This window comes from Silurus meridionalis, chromosome 24, assembly GCF_014805685.1.
Source record: "Silurus meridionalis isolate SWU-2019-XX chromosome 24, ASM1480568v1, whole genome shotgun sequence".
Classification (NCBI taxonomy): Eukaryota; Metazoa; Chordata; class Actinopteri; order Siluriformes; family Siluridae; genus Silurus; species Silurus meridionalis.
In genome coordinates, this window is record NC_060907.1 from 5,960,649 (window position 1) to 5,979,646 (window position 18,998).

At 37.1% G+C, this 18,998-nt stretch overlaps 1 protein-coding gene across 1 annotated transcript; it reads left to right on the plus strand.

Moving 5' to 3' along the window:
* Positions 1-16,128: 16,128 nt before the first annotated feature.
* dand5 (DAN domain family, member 5) lies at positions 16,129-18,593 on the plus strand. The gene is made up of 2 exons (XM_046837772.1): positions 16,129-16,986; positions 18,018-18,593. The coding sequence occupies exons 1-2, from the start codon at positions 16,561-16,563 to the stop codon at positions 18,294-18,296; spliced, it is 705 nt and encodes a 234-aa protein (XP_046693728.1). The 5' UTR covers positions 16,129-16,560; the 3' UTR covers positions 18,297-18,593.
* Positions 18,594-18,998: the final 405 nt, after the last annotated feature.

Here is an 18,998-nt window from a genome sequence, read left to right on the forward strand (position 1 = left end):
CTTATATGGTGGAGAATAGAAGATAGTGAGGATGTCCAAGAATATCATCGGAGTCTCTCTCCCCTCTATCACAGACATTTACACCACATGCTGCATCCGAAAAGCCAACAGCATTTAGGCCTCACATCCAGACTGTGCAACAGTTTTTTCCCTCAAGCCATCAGACTCCTCAACACACAGAAATGAACTGGAACTGAACTCACACGCACGCACACACACACTCACTTATTTTATTATAACTACATAACTGTTTACATGCTGTTTTTGCACGTTCATTTAACTGCTGCTATTGCTGTTTTGCACAACCTTTTGTGTTTACATTTTGAGTTTATTTACAAGTACACTCCTGCATCCAGTTCTCTTTTGCACATTGCATATATAACATACAGTAGGTTTACAAGCGGCACTCTTTTGTGTTTTGTGTATTTGTAATACACTGTCTTGTGTTGTCTTTGTTGTGTTTTTGCACTGTCTTGTCTTGCACTGATTGCACAGAGTTGCACACGATGCACTTTATTATATTAAGACAACTTTCTTCAGTCCTTAGCTCTGTGTTCTTATAGTTTTTTTTGTTGTTTTATGTTATTTTATGTAGCACCAGGGTGCTGGAGAAACGTTGTCTCATTTCACTGTGTACTGCATCAGCTGTATATGGTTAAAATGACAATAAAAGCTTCTTGACTTGACTTAATCTATCATGGAGTGTCCTGCCCAGTCACTACACCTAAAGCCTATTGAACTGCTCTGGGATGAACCGGATCACAAAGAAATCGCCAACATCTTCAGCAAGTTTTACAAGAGACACAGCAAAGTATTTCAGCTGAATGTTTGGAGAAACAAACTGGCCGGATGCAGAGAGTGTGTATAGCTGTTCTTCATGCTATAAGAAGGATTTTTTAATGAAAATAAAGGTGGAACATCTCGACATATGTAGATTTGTTTGGTCAATGGAAATCTTTATACCTTTACATTACCGAGTTTGTTAGATAAAAACTAAAGGAACATGCATGTGTCTCTCAAAAACCATAAAAGAAAAAGTTACTATGGTAACAACTTGTTCATTTAGTGTTTATGGATGGAGTCTCCAGTGTCAGTGCTTTGTATCAGTCAGAAGTAAAGCTGCAGGAAAGACTTAATATCTTTAGAGTGAAAAAAGAAACGCAGGTGATGAAAAGACTATGTATAGCTGCTATAATGTAAGTGATCATTGGAATTCACTTGTTTCCTGGAATATACAAATGTACATTTTAAGGTGATTTTAATGCTCAGCCACATCTTTTTTTCCCATATTTGATCCCAACCCTGAACCTCTTGATTACGATTACAGGAAAGGTATAGCCGAAGGTAAAATGCTACTTACAAAATTGTCAATTAGTAAATTTACAGCTACAGTTTCTAGATTTATGTGTTTCAAGAAAAAACAACAAAACTATATCTGCAGTCATTTTACAGCTATTAATAACTTTAATCCCAAAGCAGAGCACAAACCCCAACAGCTGCAGCTCGGGTTGTTGTGGAAGTCAGAGAGCCTCCTCCAGGAGCGAATGTTTCACAGAAGGACAAACACAGAAACCACAAGCTCACAAAACAAGCCTCTACTACAGAAAGAAGGAAAGCAAAAAAAAAGGGGGAGAGAGAGAGAGAGATGTGGGATGGGTGGAGAAGTGCCACTTTTATTTTCAGGAAGGAAACACATCTGTGGAACAGTAACCAGCAACAGACAAAAAAGCGGAATTTGTGTCGGGAACTGTTATAGATAGACACCCAGCGTTCCTCAAACACACACACACACACACACACACACACACACACACACACACACACACACACACACACAGACACACAGACACACAGACACACAGACACAAAAACACACACACCCTCGTGCCACTTCCCTACACCCTACAGTTTCCAACAATGTATTTTGTAATAAAAAAAATCTATTAAATAAATAAATAACAGAAAAACAAAACAGGCAGAAGGAACAGATTTGCGTTCTCAGATTAAATCCATTGCAGATCGCGAATATCTGAGGACTTCAGTAAACCACAAACAACACAAAAAGGTTCACATTATATTAGTGGTGAACAGTAACAAATTAAATGTAATTCAATACTTTATTTAAGTAGTTTTTGCGTATCTGTACTTTACTAAAGTATTTCTGTTTGGGGAGACTTTTACTGTAACTTCGCTACATTTCAAAGTCACATTTCTTACTTTTTACTCAACTCCATTTTGTGAAATCAGTCGTTCCTTTTTATCTATGATAATAAATGTAACTGGTCAAACACCAATCAGATTCGAGCGCTCGCTTTGTTTTGAACTTGTTTTGATTGGCACTTGGTGTATCTACTGATCACCAACATTTAGTTCAACATCAGTTCAACAGCAAGCAGGACATTTAGAGAGGAATAAATGATGGCAGACTCGAAGTCGCCACAACACACGTGGCCTTATTTGCGCAATTTTGTTTTTTAATAGTTGAAAAAAAGTTTTTGGGGCTCATGATAATTGTAATAGAAATCAATCAGTGTTTGACTTATTAATATCAATCTATCAATAGATCAGTGTGCTGAGAGTCCCATTAGAGTCTTTTCACATAAACTCAGGTGAATAAGTAAAAAGTCTTCTTACAAAAATTATAATAGGAATATTATAGTTATAATAAATTAGTACTTTGGATACATAAGTACATTTGAAGGCAAATACTTTTGTACTTTTACTCAAGCGAAAATTTAAATGGACACTTTAACAAAATTTAAAGGGACACTAGTAACATACTTTTACTGGAGTCATATAGTGGATCTCTACTTTAACTCAACTACATAGTTTGTGTACTTCATCCATTACTGCATGATAATTCATGGCAGCTGTTTGACCCTGGTGTGGCATTTCAGGACTTTCATATTTAATAATACAGTGTATGATACTGCTGTGGTTGTCCTGTGGTCCTTTTTAGTATTCCTTTTATTTCTACTGACTGCTGTGGTTTTGACGTGCCTCATCAGGGTCACTGTGTTTAGCCATGACACAATATTATTACCACCTGTGCTTTGTTCTGATCATTTAGAGAAAACATGGATTCTTTAACGTCCTTCTAATACAAATATGTTTTGTGCCCGTCGACATACATTGGGATGACAGATGATGATATGTTTAAACGCTGCATGTCAGATAACAAAACTTCTGCAAATCCACCAATATTTCCTTCAACGTTTCAGTCGGTTTCACTTCTACATATTGCTTGTAGTAGTAGCAGCAGTAATATATACCAGAATACCATGAGTGATTTCATGCTGTACTAATGTTATTCAATGTTACGTCAAATCTAAGAAATCAATCAAAATTTATAACCTTTAGCATGTTTTTCACATGTAGAGGCATCCTAGAAGGCACTTTTTCATGCTTTCTCACATATAGAGGCATCCTAGAGTGACTATATCATGTTTTTGCCACATCCTGGAAGGCAGTTTACAATATTTTCTTACATATACAAGCATCCTATAATGCACTTTTTGATGTTTTCTCAAACATTGGTGCACCTAGAGGGCACTATATGGTGATATGTCACACATAAAGCCACCTTAAAGGCATTCCATCATGTTTTCTCACATGTAGAACCATCCTAGAAGGTGGGTTGATATGTTTTCTCACATGTAGAGGCATCACAAAAAACACTCTACCTGATGTTTTGTCACATGCAAGGACACTTTCTATATTATTTATTTTGTATTTAGTAGAGTCACAGAGATAATTTAATAATGGTTCACACATTAAAGCACCTGAAGGGCATTGAATAATGTTTTGCACTAAACTATCTCATATAAACAATATTAGAATTTACATGGCTCACATACAGAAGCACCCTAAAATGCACCGTATCGTGTTTTCTTACATGTAGGGGCATCCTAGAGGGCATTTTTTTATATTTTCCCTTACACAGGAACACTTAGGGCCATTTCCTGATGCTTTTTGTTTTACATATAGAACCATCTAGAGGGCATTTAATCACATTTTTACAAATAGCACCTAGAGGGCACTTCTTGAAGCTTTCTCACATGTAGGGACAATACACAGGTCACAATGTTTTACACTCAAGAAAACCCCTGTACTTGAATTTCTCATATACATTTTCATGATACGCATCTGGATATGTCCATTTTTGTCTCATATGTAGAAGCATCCTAGAGTATACTTTATCATGTTTTCTTACATGTAGTGGCATCCTAGAGGGCATTATTTTATATTTTATCAGATATAGGAGCACCTAGAGGCATTTCCTGTTATTTATTTATTTTTTATTTTTTTACACATACAGTACATCATTCAGAGGGCATTTAATCACATTTTCACACATAGTACCTAGAGGGCAGTTCGTAAAGATTTATCACATGTAGGGACAATATACCCAGCACTTTATAATGTTTTACACACAAAAAACTATGTACTTGTATATTTTATATAAACCACATCAAAAAAGGAGTTTTCATTATCTGCATTTGTATTTGTTCATTTTTGTCTCACACGTAGAAGCATCCTAGAGTGCATTTTACATGTAGCACTCTTACATGTAGTGGCATCCTAGAGGGCATTTTCCGCTTATACTCGAACATCTAGGGGCATTTCCAGATTTCTTTTGCACATAGAATCTTCCAGATGGAATTTTTTCACACATAGCAGCCTAGAGGGCACTTCCTGAAGATTTCACACACATAGGGAGAATACACAGGGCACAATGTTTTACTCGAAAGAAAAGCCCTGTATTTGTATGTTTCATATAAACAACATCAAAAAAGAAGTTTTCATAATTCGCATCAGTATGTGTCAGTTTTTGTTGTGGTTGTTGTTACTGCTACACTTACATCATCTAACACAATTAGACTCTTAAATGGCTCTTATCTGATGCCCTGCAGTTACAGTCTAGTCGCACTTTATGGCCCAGATGCTGATAATAGCTCAGTAATGAGTGCTTAGAAAGAGAAAGAGAAAGAAAGAGAGACAAAGAGAGAGAGAGAGAGAGAGAGAGAGAGAGAGAGAGAGAGAGAGAGAGCTGGAGTGAAAATAATTTAGCGTAAACCCCGACAGCAAAGCAGCCGATAAGATCAACACGCCCTGCCAGACAATGTCAGTGTTGTGCTGTAAGTCACTTGGACCAGACAGGTGTAGTTATGGCTGGATGTCTCATACACTGTCTGGACTGGTCTGGTTGGTGTCGAAGCAACTTTCAATAAAAAGCAAAAACAAACAAACACACACTGACACACAGGCGGTAGTCTAGAGCTGAGATAATTTATTAGATTTGATGTGAGGCCAGATTGTCTGCTTCCTCCCGCAAACACGGAGCTCTGTATAAAACACAAACTATGCATGCAAATATTTTACACCCGTCACATTTTTCACATGTAGTGCTTTTATTTTCACAAGTTTTAGTTTGTCCACATTTTCACTTTCCATATCTGTTTCTTTTATCTTTACATGAATAATCTGCATGTTTAAAATGCGGAAAACATGGGGCAGATACAGGCTGCCTCAGAGTCAGAGAGTGAAAAAAGGTAAAAGGGCTTCGCTGACTGTATTCACACAGAATCCTCCTTATATCAAGAGGTCAGATTGTCACATGTAATAATGTTATCTAATACTTAGAAGCATCCTAAGGGCATTACTAGATGTTACCTTAAACATATAAGCATATGTCCTGATGTTTTACATGTAGAAGCATCCTAGAGGGCCTGTCCTGATGTTGACTTACACATAAAAGCACCCAGAGGTCAATGATGTTTCCCCATACCTAGGGTCACCTAGAGGGCTTGTCAGGATGTTTCCTCACAACTAGGGCCACCTAGAGGGCACTATATGCTGTTTTCACACACTTATGAGCACCCTAATGGCAGTTTATCACGTTCACATGTAGGAACATTTACAGGGCATTTGTTTACATTTTCTCACACATATGCATACCTAGAGAGCACTTAATCATGTTAATCATGTTTTCTAACAATGAAGAGCAGCTAGAAGGCAGAGAAGCAACCTACAGTGCCCTTGTGTTGTTTTATCAAAAGTAGGGACATCCTAAAAGGCATTTAAACATGCAGGGCATCGAATCATATTTATTTTCCATATACATTTACATTTACGGCCGTTATACAATAAATATACATATCAACAAATAAATCAACATCGATTTACAAGGTTACCATCAGCCTATAACTCTTTTGAGAGGAATTATAGCACCATCTTTTTTACATTAATATGTAAAACAAACAGTGCTAGTTTAAGTCTTCCAGGAAGAGGTAAGCCTTCAGCCGTCGTTTGAAGATAGCCAGTGACTCAGATGTTCAGACATCTAGGGGAATTTCATTACACCGCCTCAGTGCCAAAACAGAAACAAGTCTGTAGGGCCATTATTTGGTACTTCTATATTAGGGTCATTAGAGTGTAATTCTTTACATGTTGGACCACCTTGAGGGCACTTCATGAGGCTTTCCTATACATAAGACCATAAGACTAAAAGGTACTGCATCTCAGATTCAACATAGGAAAGGAAGCCTTGATTGCATCATTTCTTTCTTAAACGCCTGTAGGGCACTGCATTACATTTCTTCTGCTCAAAGGGAAGCTTTTAGTGAACTTTATCATGTTGTTGCCACTAATGTCAATTGACAGAAAGGTAAGCTTTTACAACAAGGAGTGTGTGTTTGTGTGTGTGAGATCAAATTCAGACTACAATAGGTAAGAAATGAATGATTGTCTGTGTGTGTGTGTGTGTGTGTGTGTGTGTGTGTGTGTGTGTGTGTGTGTGTGTGTGTGTAGGATTACTGTTTGCTCAACAGCAACCCCTAATTAGACAGAAAATATGTGCATATTTTCTGGGTGGACTGATGTGTCTGTTAGAACAGACAAAAGCACATTTCAGGGCAACAGTCATACACACCAGGCCTCTGTATGCACACACTCACACACACACACACACACACACACACACACACACACACACACACACACACACACACACACACACACACACACACACACTGCTTCTTTCAGTGTTTCTCTTTGGACTCTTTACAAGGTGATAGTAGCGTATAATGTACTATTATATGCATTTCTGCTATCTTTGCTGAAAATGTGAGAACCGAGAGAAACCCTAATTGCAAAACCCTCCTGCCCGTGTCCTGGTGTTTCTGTCCCCTCCTGTCCTGCTGATCAGAACTACACCCAACATTTGAAATCCTGCTTGCGGTTTTGCGATTTGTTTCAGTGCCACCCATTTGGCCATAAAGGAGAAGAGAGACACAGAACTAAGAGGAACCGTGCACGCTGAGAGTTTCTGAGGTTTCCTGCATCTAAGGAATGCAAGGACACTGACGGCATGCCATTTCAGTGCACAGTTCCTAGATCATCTAGATCAGATACGAATGAGATCTGCCGTCGATTTTATTCGCACGCCTATGAAAACGGAGACAGGATGCACGGAATGGGTAAATCGTGTCAGGATCATGGGCCAATCTTTAAGGCTTGTCCAAACCATTGCGTTTTTGTCTGAAAATGCAATGTATTTTTCTCTCCGTTTTGGCCGTCCTTCCACACTGAGATTGCGTTTTTAGTCAGAGAAAACATAGCTTTGTGGAAATTCAACTTGAAAACACCGCTTTTGCGTCACAGTGCTTTTGGAAACAATGACGCATTTTTATCATGTGATCAATTCAGCCAAGATGTTGCATGACATTGTCCAGTATGACAGCGGTATTTCAGCGGTCCAATATTTTGCCGTATTTGTTTTGACACAGTCTGAATTCTTGTTTGCTTTTGAAACTTTATCTGCTTGTGTTACTCGCAGAAACCACTCACCTTACATTTATAACACTTGGTGTCTTTTCTCGACATTGCAGCAACGTTTTAAAGAGCCTGAAAAGAAATACATGCCAGGCGAAAATGATGCAGGACGAAGTGTCTTATGTTTTGCTCATGCGCAGTACAGGGATGTAAGTGTTTTCAAACGTTTGGTGTGGATGACAACTTTTGCAAAACGATTTAAAACAAAAGTGTGGACGCTGAGCGTTCTTAGATAAAAACACAGTTTTCAAATTTATCCGGATTAGTTTAGTGCCTAAGCCTGATCTGATCTGGTTTTTATTTAGACTGATGTTACCTGATGATACACTGTTTCTAGATGAGGTCCCAACACTAATCAGGTCTCATATGGTCTTGATTATGGGTGTGTACTTGATTGAAATATTCCCAAATTGAGTTTCTCAAGGTTTTATCCAATCAAAGATCAGTCCTATTCTGATATTTATGATTACTCATTTGTATTGTCTGAGTTTATCTTGAGTGAGTTGCTCCTAGATCAGATTTGATTAGTATAAAACTTGAACAAGGCATGGAATTGGATTTTGCTACTTCCAGATCTGAATCATTATAAGACTACACATGGGCCGCATGTAAGCATCCTGTTGTTGAATCCAGGATGATTGAGAGCATATTAATCTAAACAAACCGTCCCCGGATTAGTTTTATGCACATCCTCAATACGATCACACTCTGCTTCAGTTATGATGACACGAATATGACAATGGGGTAGTGAGAGTGTATCAAAGTGTCTCAGTCACGCTAATCATCACAAACTATTTGCGTCTGTCTATTAATGGCACCGAGGGTGAGCGATGACCACTTCCTTCCTGACTTCTGACCAATTTAACAAATCAGGGTTATAAACCCAACATGCCGATTGGGCCGAAGGAAACAAAACGTCCTCATTTCACACACAGTGCACACGAATGGCTAGCATCTCAGCTCCACAGCGCCACCTGGGACTCAATGCGTGTCATCGCAGCAGCATCGCCTCTTAACGTCTATCCCGACCTTTCTCCTAAACGCAGCAATATTCTGTTTACAGGAGTCAAAAGTGAATTCTTACTTTTGCTCTGAAGGTTCTGCATGTTGTAAAGATGAGAGTCAGATCTGGTGTTTAGACACTCATCCCAGGCTTTCACTTTGACTCATCACTTCGTAGTTGTCCATTCATTTCTGGTTACAGCAATCCAATACATTCAGGCTAATTTACTGACTGTTGCATGTTGTTGTTGCATCTTTTGTGCACACATAAGATATTGGTGCTGATATGAATGCTTGTGTGCGCGCGTGTGTGTGTGTTTGTGTGTGTGTGTGTGTGTGTGTGTGGCGTGTGAGTGGCGTGTGTATGTAGATTACGTTTTTATAATGAGTGACCTAAAATGATATTTGATAACTTTGGCTTTATGGGGACATTCAGTTGGACCCAACTAGGACAACTGAGTTTTATTTTAAAGAACATTTTACATAATTTCTACAAACAAACAAACAAACAAATAAACAAAAAGAAAAGCCAAATGGTTACTGAGATTAAAGTTGGAGTTGGATTTAGTCTAAATTGTATTGATTCGTTTTTTATTAATATTTACATAAATAGTCCTCACAAGAAGAATATTACAAACCTGTGTGTGTGTGTGTGTGTGTGTGTGTGTGTGTGTGTGTGTGTGTGTGTGTGTGTGAGTAACTGATGAATATTAAATATACCATGAAAAATCTTAAACATTGCCCTTTCAACTAAATGACTAACGTTCCAAGAAATTAGTGTTGACTTGTTTCCCTCTTTTTTATAAAAATTCTCACACACACACAACACACACACACACACAAACACACAAACACACAACACTTTGTGGTTTGTGGTTTGTGTATATATGCGTATACTGACCTTCTCTGGAAAAGGGAGTTCGGTTCAAGAGGTTTTAAGTGTTCAATAAAAATAAGTGCATGCTCGCTGATAGGAAAAAAAAACACAGTTCTGAAGAAAAACATTCCTGCTTCAACTTTATCACCCCATGAGGTGTTTTCTCTCCTACTGTCTCTCTTTCGCTCTATCTCTGTTTTGCTCAGAACATGTTAGCCACTCCTGTGAGAAAGATCAAACCAAAACTGAGTATTTAGCACTGATATTTGACTTTTGACTAGCAGTGAGGGGAAACAGGGCATGAATCAGCCTTTTGTGGCTTACGCCGGAGTCGTCCAAATTACTTCAAAAACGCTTTGATATTAAAAGACTTAATCATTAAGTAACACACTTTTCCTTTCATCGCAAACATTTGCGTTTTTGAAGCCCGTGTGTGCTGACAGTCTTATAATAAGTTGCGATTTTGTAATAAACTTTTGTATTTCTCGAAAAAAAGCTAGCAAAATTTTGCACAAAAAACCTGGCACATTTAAAAGCTAGCTAGCTTAGATAATAGTTCAATAAAAAGAGGATGAGACAAGCTAGTGAAAAATGAAGTATTGTTAGCTAATGTTTGACAAGAAAATAGGCAAGCTAGTTAAATTAGCAAAAGTGTCTTTGCACAGTGCTAGGACAATAGATGCAAAACAAGCAAGTATGCTAATATTCACACAGAAGGTTCGGATTGGTTAGGATTTTTTACAGCTATAGAGAAGATAAAAATCCATACAATTGCTCTAAATTTCACACATAAATTCAGTCTGGATGAAAAACCTGACTGGATCATCATAAATAAAAATGCCAGTTTAGCTAACAAACAAGTTTGCATGGAAAACTGTCAACTTATCAAACTAGCAAGTGAAGGTTCACAAGGAAATTTCTGTCAAGGGGAAAAAATAAGAAAGTATTTATTTCTTAAATAGGGCTAAACTATTAAACAAATGCTTGTTTGTCAAATTAATTTTGACTGAAGCACTTTTCCAGAGCTTTACAGAAAAAGTGGTGCAAAATGTAACCTCAGTGTCATAAAATACTATATGGACAAAAAAGTGGACACCTTAGCATAAGATTGGTCTGTGCTTCTTTTTGAACATCCCATTCCACATGAAATTCCCGATGTCTGTTATAATAACCTCCATTCTGCTGGAAAGATGATCCACTCGATGTTAGAGTGTGCTTGTGGAGATTTGTAAGATTCATTCAGCTGTAGTAAAGTCAAGGCGGCCTGGAGTGCAGTTAGTGTTCACAATTCATCTTAAAGGTGTTCAATAGGGTTAAGGTCAGGGCTCTGTAGCAGGAGATCTTCCACTCCAAGCTGGCTTTGTGCAAAGGGGCATTAGAACAGGTTTGGGTCTCTTACTTCAAGTGAAGGGAAAATTTTATACTACAGCCTTCAGAGACGTCCTGTACAATTGTGTGCCTGCAACACCATGGTACCATTCTGGAGAAGAACCACAAATGGCTGGAAAAATCAGGTTTCCCAATTCTTTTAACCATATAGGTTGAAATGAGTAATAATGTCAAAAAGTAGGTTTATATTTAGTTTATTGTTTGATCGTAATAATATGTAATACTTGATACATTTAACCGAAAGCTATTTTCATTTACTGATATTACTTTTTTTGCAGTGCATTGAATCATTTCTGCACTGTGAGCTACTTCAAAAACTAATAGAAGCCCAGTGTTGTGCTAGTTACTAAGAAATAGTAACTAGTACCAGTTACTCGTTACTTCATTCAAAAAGTAACTGAATATATCACAAGGATTTCTGAAATAAATAACAAAACAAGCTGAATAATATATTCAGAATCAAAAACTAAAGTGGCTTCTGCATCATAAAAGCTGTTGTGTTGAGCTCTTAAAAATGTTCCTTTCACAGCTTAAGTATGAAAACTATCAACAATGTAGAACAGAACACCGGGTTAGCTTCTAGCTTCTAGCTTCGTCGAGGCATGGAGTTTCTGGAGGAGCTTCGACAGATTGGAGTTGAAAGACACAGCTTACAAACACATATTACAAGTTTTTGTGTTTATGCTCAACTAAAGTGAAATAATGAGCATATTTCCACATTGAGAAACTCGTCTTGCTCTCGCCTCGACTCGCCATTACTGCCGCACAGACCTGAATAAACGGAGACACGCCCACAGTGCGTCTTCTTCGTGTTTACAGTGGTTCATCCTCCAATCCTACAATGCGTCTCTGCTGTAAACAGGTCAGACTGTAGGCTACACTTCAGCCAAAATTCATTAATTTAAAAAAGTAACAGACAACACACCATACGGTAACAGTAACGGAGTTACTTTATTAAAAAAGTAATGCGTTACAGTATTAGTTACTGTCAAAAGTAACTGCGTTATTGCCCAACACTGTAGAAGCCCACTGGGGCAGGAGCCTCACCGCCCCATGTTCACTAGATTGAATTATGCCCTACATTGAAAAATACTCTTTTTGGTACTCTTTTGTTCTCTAGCAAATATGCAGATTTAAAGACAACATTTAATGTGTATCACATGCAGAATTGTTTTTGTTGTAAGAGAACTCCAATACTATTGTGTGCCTCCAACTTTCTGGTAACAGTTTGGGAAAGAACCACATACTGTATGGCTGGAAAAATACTTTAGTCCGTATAGTTTATTTTAGTTTAAGATACACTGTGACTATAGATTTGTAAATATATTTTCTCTGGTTAAACATGATCCTTTATTAGTCCTGGATAACATGTTGGATAACAAGCTAGCATAACCGACTTAATTGAAACACTAGCAAGCTAGGCGGGATAGGAAGCTATAATGAGTTTTGGAATAATGCCAGTCAATACAGGCCAATATGCTCGACTTCACACAGAAAGTGTGGCGCAAATATACGGAAATGTCTTATCAGTTTGAATAATTTCCTCACATAACAGTTTTTCCTAGCTAGCACCGCGTGATCACAGACAGCATGCAGACAGTCCTTGTTTTTTTCAAAAAAATCTATATTGATCGATCGTTTAAATAAAAAGTATTCATATTTATTCGAAAAAATCTTCAAAATCATTTGTTTAAACTTGTATTTATTTTAATAAAAGACTCACAAAGGCTTAGCCGTGGATTCATGCAGCTATCTAGGGTTCTTGCTCTGTGTTTGTGGTTTTCACCTCCTACTCATTTAAAAGCATTTTTGATTGCACAGCTGATGAGGATGTTTTGATCCAAAACACCTTCTTTCACTGGAAACTGTAGTAGATTGCAACTTTCCTACATAGCTGCTTTCTGCATGCATGAAACAGAGAGTGTGTGTGTATATATATATATATATATATATATATATATATATATATATATATATATATATATATATATATATAACCTCAGTCATATAACCTGCAGTCTATGAGGGCCCACTCCACTTGACACACATTTTTATCTCCCGTCAGATCTTTTTCTCTCTGTCCAACAGCGTGAGAATGAGACTGTGTGTAGGTGGCTCCTTCCAGTATTTGACATCACATCTGGCAGGCTTACTGCTCTGACCGTCGACCTCAGTGATGTTTATCCATACCTATAAACAAAGATTTCTAGGTATTGCTAGGTGTTGTCATTGTTACTGCTTCTCACGCCTGTGTCTAGACACTCTGTCTCCAGATCTGTCCTCTTTACTCATCTTAATACCTTTCGCTCACATTTGTATAGCCAGGATTCTAAGACACTCATATCCTTGAATTCGATTGGTCAGAGGGGATTCATTCATTTCCTATAACAGCAGCAAGAGATAGCGTTTCTGTAGCAGATCATGTGTGTGTTTACACAGAGTCACAGACGTGCGGTTCCTTTCAGGAGATGTTTATTTAACATTTATGTTTATGTAAGGCATCACCGCATACTTTATTTCTATAACCTCTATGCCTCAAAGTGTTTTATTCCTTACACGATGTTCAGCTCTCACTCTTTGAAATAGAGCGTCCAGAGGAACCGTATCACTTTCCACTGTGTCTGATTGCTTGATTTTTATTTTAATCCCACTCTGGTCTGGTGCTTATATAGAATAGAATAGAATATAATAGAATAGAATAGAATAGAATAGAATAGAATAGAATAGATGCTTTTACTTGTTACATGTACTTCAGAACACAGTAAAATTATAATTCACTTAATCCAGCGATGTGAGAAAGTTGGGTTCAGAGCATAGGTTCTGGAGCACTTAAGCTGCAGCACTGGTGTAAGGGCTCAAGAGTGGCAGCTTGGCAATGCTGGGGCATGTACCCTCAACCTTCCAATCAGTAAACCCAGGGCCTTCACCACTGAGCTACAACTTCAACTACCAAACTGTAGTTTATTCTTTTATATACTTATTTTGTTCAGTTGATTTAGTTAGGGATACTCGTGTATTTGATTTGGCTCAGGTTTGAATTCTGATGCCCTTCTTGACATAATCCTATCATTTCTTCCAGGCTTGAGACTGGCACTGGGACTGCACTGCCATGTGCAAACCAGCCACTGGGGTATGCTGTTTCATTTATAATGTAAAACTACTATCTATCTATCTATCTATCTATCTATCTATCTATCTATCTATCTATCTATCTATCTATCTATCTATCTATCTATCTATCTATCTATCTATCTATCTATCTATCTATCTATTTATGCATGTGGTATTTAGCTTTCATATGGTATGTTCAGTCTGTAGATCAGCCTAAAATCCTGCACATGTGAAACAGGAGAACATTGAGGACCAGGGCCAGGACTCTGCGTGGAACAGAAGAGCATTACTATAAGCTGATCTAATGCTGGTCTGCTGGTGATGTCTCCCCCTGGAGGTGACCTGTGAGAAGTTCTAGCTTCAGAATAAGTGTAAAGAATTAGATGTTATTTATTTATGTATTCTTTTTTTTGTTTGTTTGTTGGCTTGTTGATTGGTTGATTAGTTAGTTAGTTAGTTAATTAGTCAGTTAGTTAGTAAGTTAGTTAGTTAGTTAGTTAATCCTCTTGCATCATAAGCTTGGTCTTTATCTTCTTTTTGTCCATGACTAAACACTTGCAAAACACTTGCAAAAAACTTAACGTCTTATTTCTCATTTTTAAAAACACACACGAGATACACACGTTGGAGAAAATACAAGTAAAAATATCTTCAATATTGTCACAATTATTTTCCATTTCATTCTCATCATAAGACGATAAAATAATTATAATATTATATAAATTCTAAGACGTGAGAAAAACTGGGAAGAAATTGTTCCTTTGTAATAAATAAATCAGTGAATCACAATAAACAGGGACAAGAGTACTGCAGCTCGGGAATAAATGATGCCTCTGAATAGTTTTTGCTGTTGCTGATGTAAGAGGAATGGAGTGAGGGGATTCACACGCTGCAGGTGGAGAGTGTGACACTTACCTGTAAGGCTGTGGGAACTTGTGTGTGTTTACAGGCTCCAATAAACACATTACAGATTTACAGGTTTATTGCAGGAAGTTTTAAGGTTCCTCATCAGTGTTTCAGGTAGAATTATAGAGACCTGTGTGATCACTGCCAGTCAATAAAAATGTATAGAAATAAAACTTATATATAATGTGTAATATGGATGTGTTTGCAATGAATTTATTACATTTGCATATAAAAGCTATTTTTCTGCTGTCTTTAATTATGTCTATTGTGCAATATAAATAAATAAATATATATATATATATATATATATATATATATATATATATATATATATATATATATATATATATATATATATATATAAGGAATATAATTATATAACTATTTTTATTCTTTTTTAATAATTATTATTCATAATTATTCACTAAGAATAAAGCTCTGATTGCTTACAATGAAAAAAACAATTAAAAATGATTGCAAAAAATGATCAATATGAATTTAACACAATATCATTGTGCACTGCTGTCTTTTATGAATGCATAATTTGTAGTGTGTATATTATATTTATATATTTTACTCTGTATTTTATACAATGTTTTGTTATTATTATTATTATTATTATTATATTATTATTATTATTGTTATTATTATTATTATTATATTGTTATTATTATTATTATTATTATTATTATTATTATATTACTATAATTATAATTATAAATATGATAGAATATAATTGTACTATTATGAACAACAAATTGTGAAAAGGAAAATATGAAAAAAATTATAAAAAAAATTATAAATCAAATTGTACTACAGTATCTATATTACAAATAGTATCTATTGATTTAAACTAATACCACATACATTTGGTTTAGATAGATAGATAGATAGATAGATAGATAGATAGATAGATAGATAGATAGATAGATAGATAGATAGATAGATTTTACTCAGACTAATCAGCACACACCATATTATTGATGATTGTATAGTTTTATTTGATTGTAGTTGTATTAGATGAGGAGATGACCATGTGCCCATCAGAGCTCAGAGTGATCATGTGTGATGTTTCGGTTCCCACGGTTCTCAGAGTTCCTCACCGCGTTCCCACCACCTCTCAAACTCACCTGCTGTAAAACACCACGCTGGAGTGTGTGAATTTCTCCTCTCCTCACACTGTGCCATGATGCGATTTTACTGCACCAGTTCCGCCACTTTACAGGACCAGGAGTTACCCTAGACCGCTTTATAAAGCGCGAGCTTTTGCGCGTTCACTTCACACAGACAGCAAGGTGAGCACGCGCGCGACCTTGAACCGCAAAAACCCTCGAACCTGCAACATTTTTTCTTCTTGAAAAAAAAAAAAATTACTGGTGCGCTTTTCTTTTCAGTGCCGGTGGTTTATTTGTATTTTTTTTGCAATCCTGTTCCTGAACGAGATGCGCGCATTCGGTTTGATCAATTTTGCGGCGTTGATTGCGTCTCTGTGCGCGCTCCCGCGGCACGTTCCAGACCACGAGTTCTCCGGCGACGGAGCGGAAGAGCCGATCAGGGGTTCGGTCAGAGTGGTGAAGCTGAGCCCGCACTTTCTGCGCCATTCCCCGGGCGCGCTGATGAAGAGGGGACCGTTCCCAGCCTTCTTGGCCATGGGTCGCCCGGGGCCTTCTGCGCACGCACGCGCACCCCCTGCGCCGCTCCCGCACCTGAGCGCGAGCTACACCGGCGCCCACGCCAAGAGGAGACAAGGCCTGGAGATGTGGCAGAGGGTGATGCAAAAAAGCGAGGCGACCAAAGAGGTTCTGTCACTGCCATTTAACTCCAAAGATGCGGGAACGCAGAGCTGCGCGGCGCTGCCTTTCACCCAGGTACACGCTCCTCCTCTCACTGTTACTCTTCATCATCATCATCATCATCATCATTCATTTATTACGTCACTACATCAATCTTACACTCTCTTGCTCTCACGTATTGCTAGAACAATCTAATTCTTGATTCTAGACAACCCTGTGATTGGTCGACACGCTACAGCACGAAGCGTCTGATTGGATAAAAGAGCTAATTTGCATATTACAACATTAAGTTATATAAATACTTTCCTACTGCCACAGACACAAGCAGCACAGAGACATATTTTGTGTTTGAGATTTAACTCTGTTCGCATTTTATTTAATTAGACTGCATCTACTCATTCTTTACTACTCTTTTTTTTGGACAAATTTTGCACACTTTTTTTCAGTTACAGTTTATTTTTTTATTTATTCATTTCTCCGAAAGAATTCATTTTTCGGCTTTATATATAATTAATTAGTTTTTACAGATGACGGTGTTCTCATTTGTGAAAAAAGTTTTTTTTTTTTGGAAGCGATCATCAAGAGGCATTTTTTAAATTCATGACAAAAATTCCAATAAAATTAATATTTTATTGTTTTATGTTTGCATTCATTAGACTGTAAAACATCTCAATCCTCATCTTCCTCCTCCTCCTCCTCTCTTCTTTTTCTTATTACTTTTATTCTTACTATTATTATTATGATTATGATTGTTATTATTATTAATATTACTATTATTATTATTGTTATTATAATTATTATTATTTGTATAATAATAATAATTATTATTATTATTATGTTTATTATTATTATTATTATGATTGTTATTAATATGCTTACCATTATTATTATTATTATTATTATTATTAATAATGATATTATTATTGTTGTTATTATAATAATTATTAGTTGTATTATTATCATTATGATTATTACTATTATCATGATGCTGATGCTGATTATTATTATTAATATAATTAATATTATTATTATGATGATGATGATGATGATGATTATTATGATGATGATTATTATTATTATTATTATTATTATTATTATTATTGCAGAGAATAACCGAGGAGGGCTGCGAGCCGATAACCGTCCACAATAAACTGTGCTTCGGCCAGTGCAGCTCCATGTTCGTGCCCCCGAACGGAGAGTCCGGTGAGCACCGCGGCGGTCCGTCTTGCTCGCGCTGTGGCCCGTCCAGAGCGCGCACCGTGCACGTGCCCATGCGCTGCGGCTCGCAGGTGCGCGAAAAGCGCGTGATGCTGGTGGAGGAGTGCAAGTGCGAAACCGGGAGGGAGGAGGAACAGAAATCCGACAACATGGCCATGCATTTATAAAGCCGCACTGCCAAAGTGTGTGTGCGCGCGTGCGTTTGAGCCTGCTTGTGCGTGTGCGTGTGCGTGTGCGTGTGTGTGTGTGTGTGTGTGTGTGATGACAAACGCGCTTATTCGCAGAATTTATGACGACAGAACCACTTTAGGTTCTTCAATCGGACATAGTTTGATTTTCCAAACTGAAACTTCATCCGAACATCCGTTTCGATTATTCCGACGGAATTATTGTACTTTTGCATGTTATTTCATGCTTCTCCCGAGTGATGTCGCTGTTTCACGACAATTCTGTACCTGACACAATAACTTTTAAAGTTATAAAGCAAGATCGTTTTGTACATTGACTCTGTCTTCTATTTCTTTGAATGTGTCCATTTTTTTCTTTCCCCAGAGAGCAAACATATTGCTAACCCCATGACTCATTTTATATGTATTTATTTATGTCAGCAAAAGCAATTATTAATGATTAGAAACTGAATTATTGTGACGTATATAAATATAAAATACCAACTGAAATTTTAGCACACAGAAATTAAGGTTCTATCTTTATGTTTGATATTGGTCAAATATGAATAATTCTTTAATCATTTGTAAATCTTTTACAAACATAAAATGGCACCATATTGAGGGCATTTAGCTACTTTACTACATCCTTAAATATAACATCCCAGCTGTTATTCGGTTTACTAGCACATAGTAAAGAGGCTT

Excerpts from the sequence above, each read along its gene's own strand:
- dand5 (XM_046837772.1), top strand. The coding sequence starts at position 16,561 with ATGCGCGCATTCGGTTTGATCAATTTTGCGGCGTTGATTGCGTCTCTG. Across the intron at positions 16,987-18,017 it reads CGGCGCTGCCTTTCACCCAG|AGAATAACCGAGGAGGGCTG; the intron begins GTACACGCTCCT and ends TTATTATTGCAG.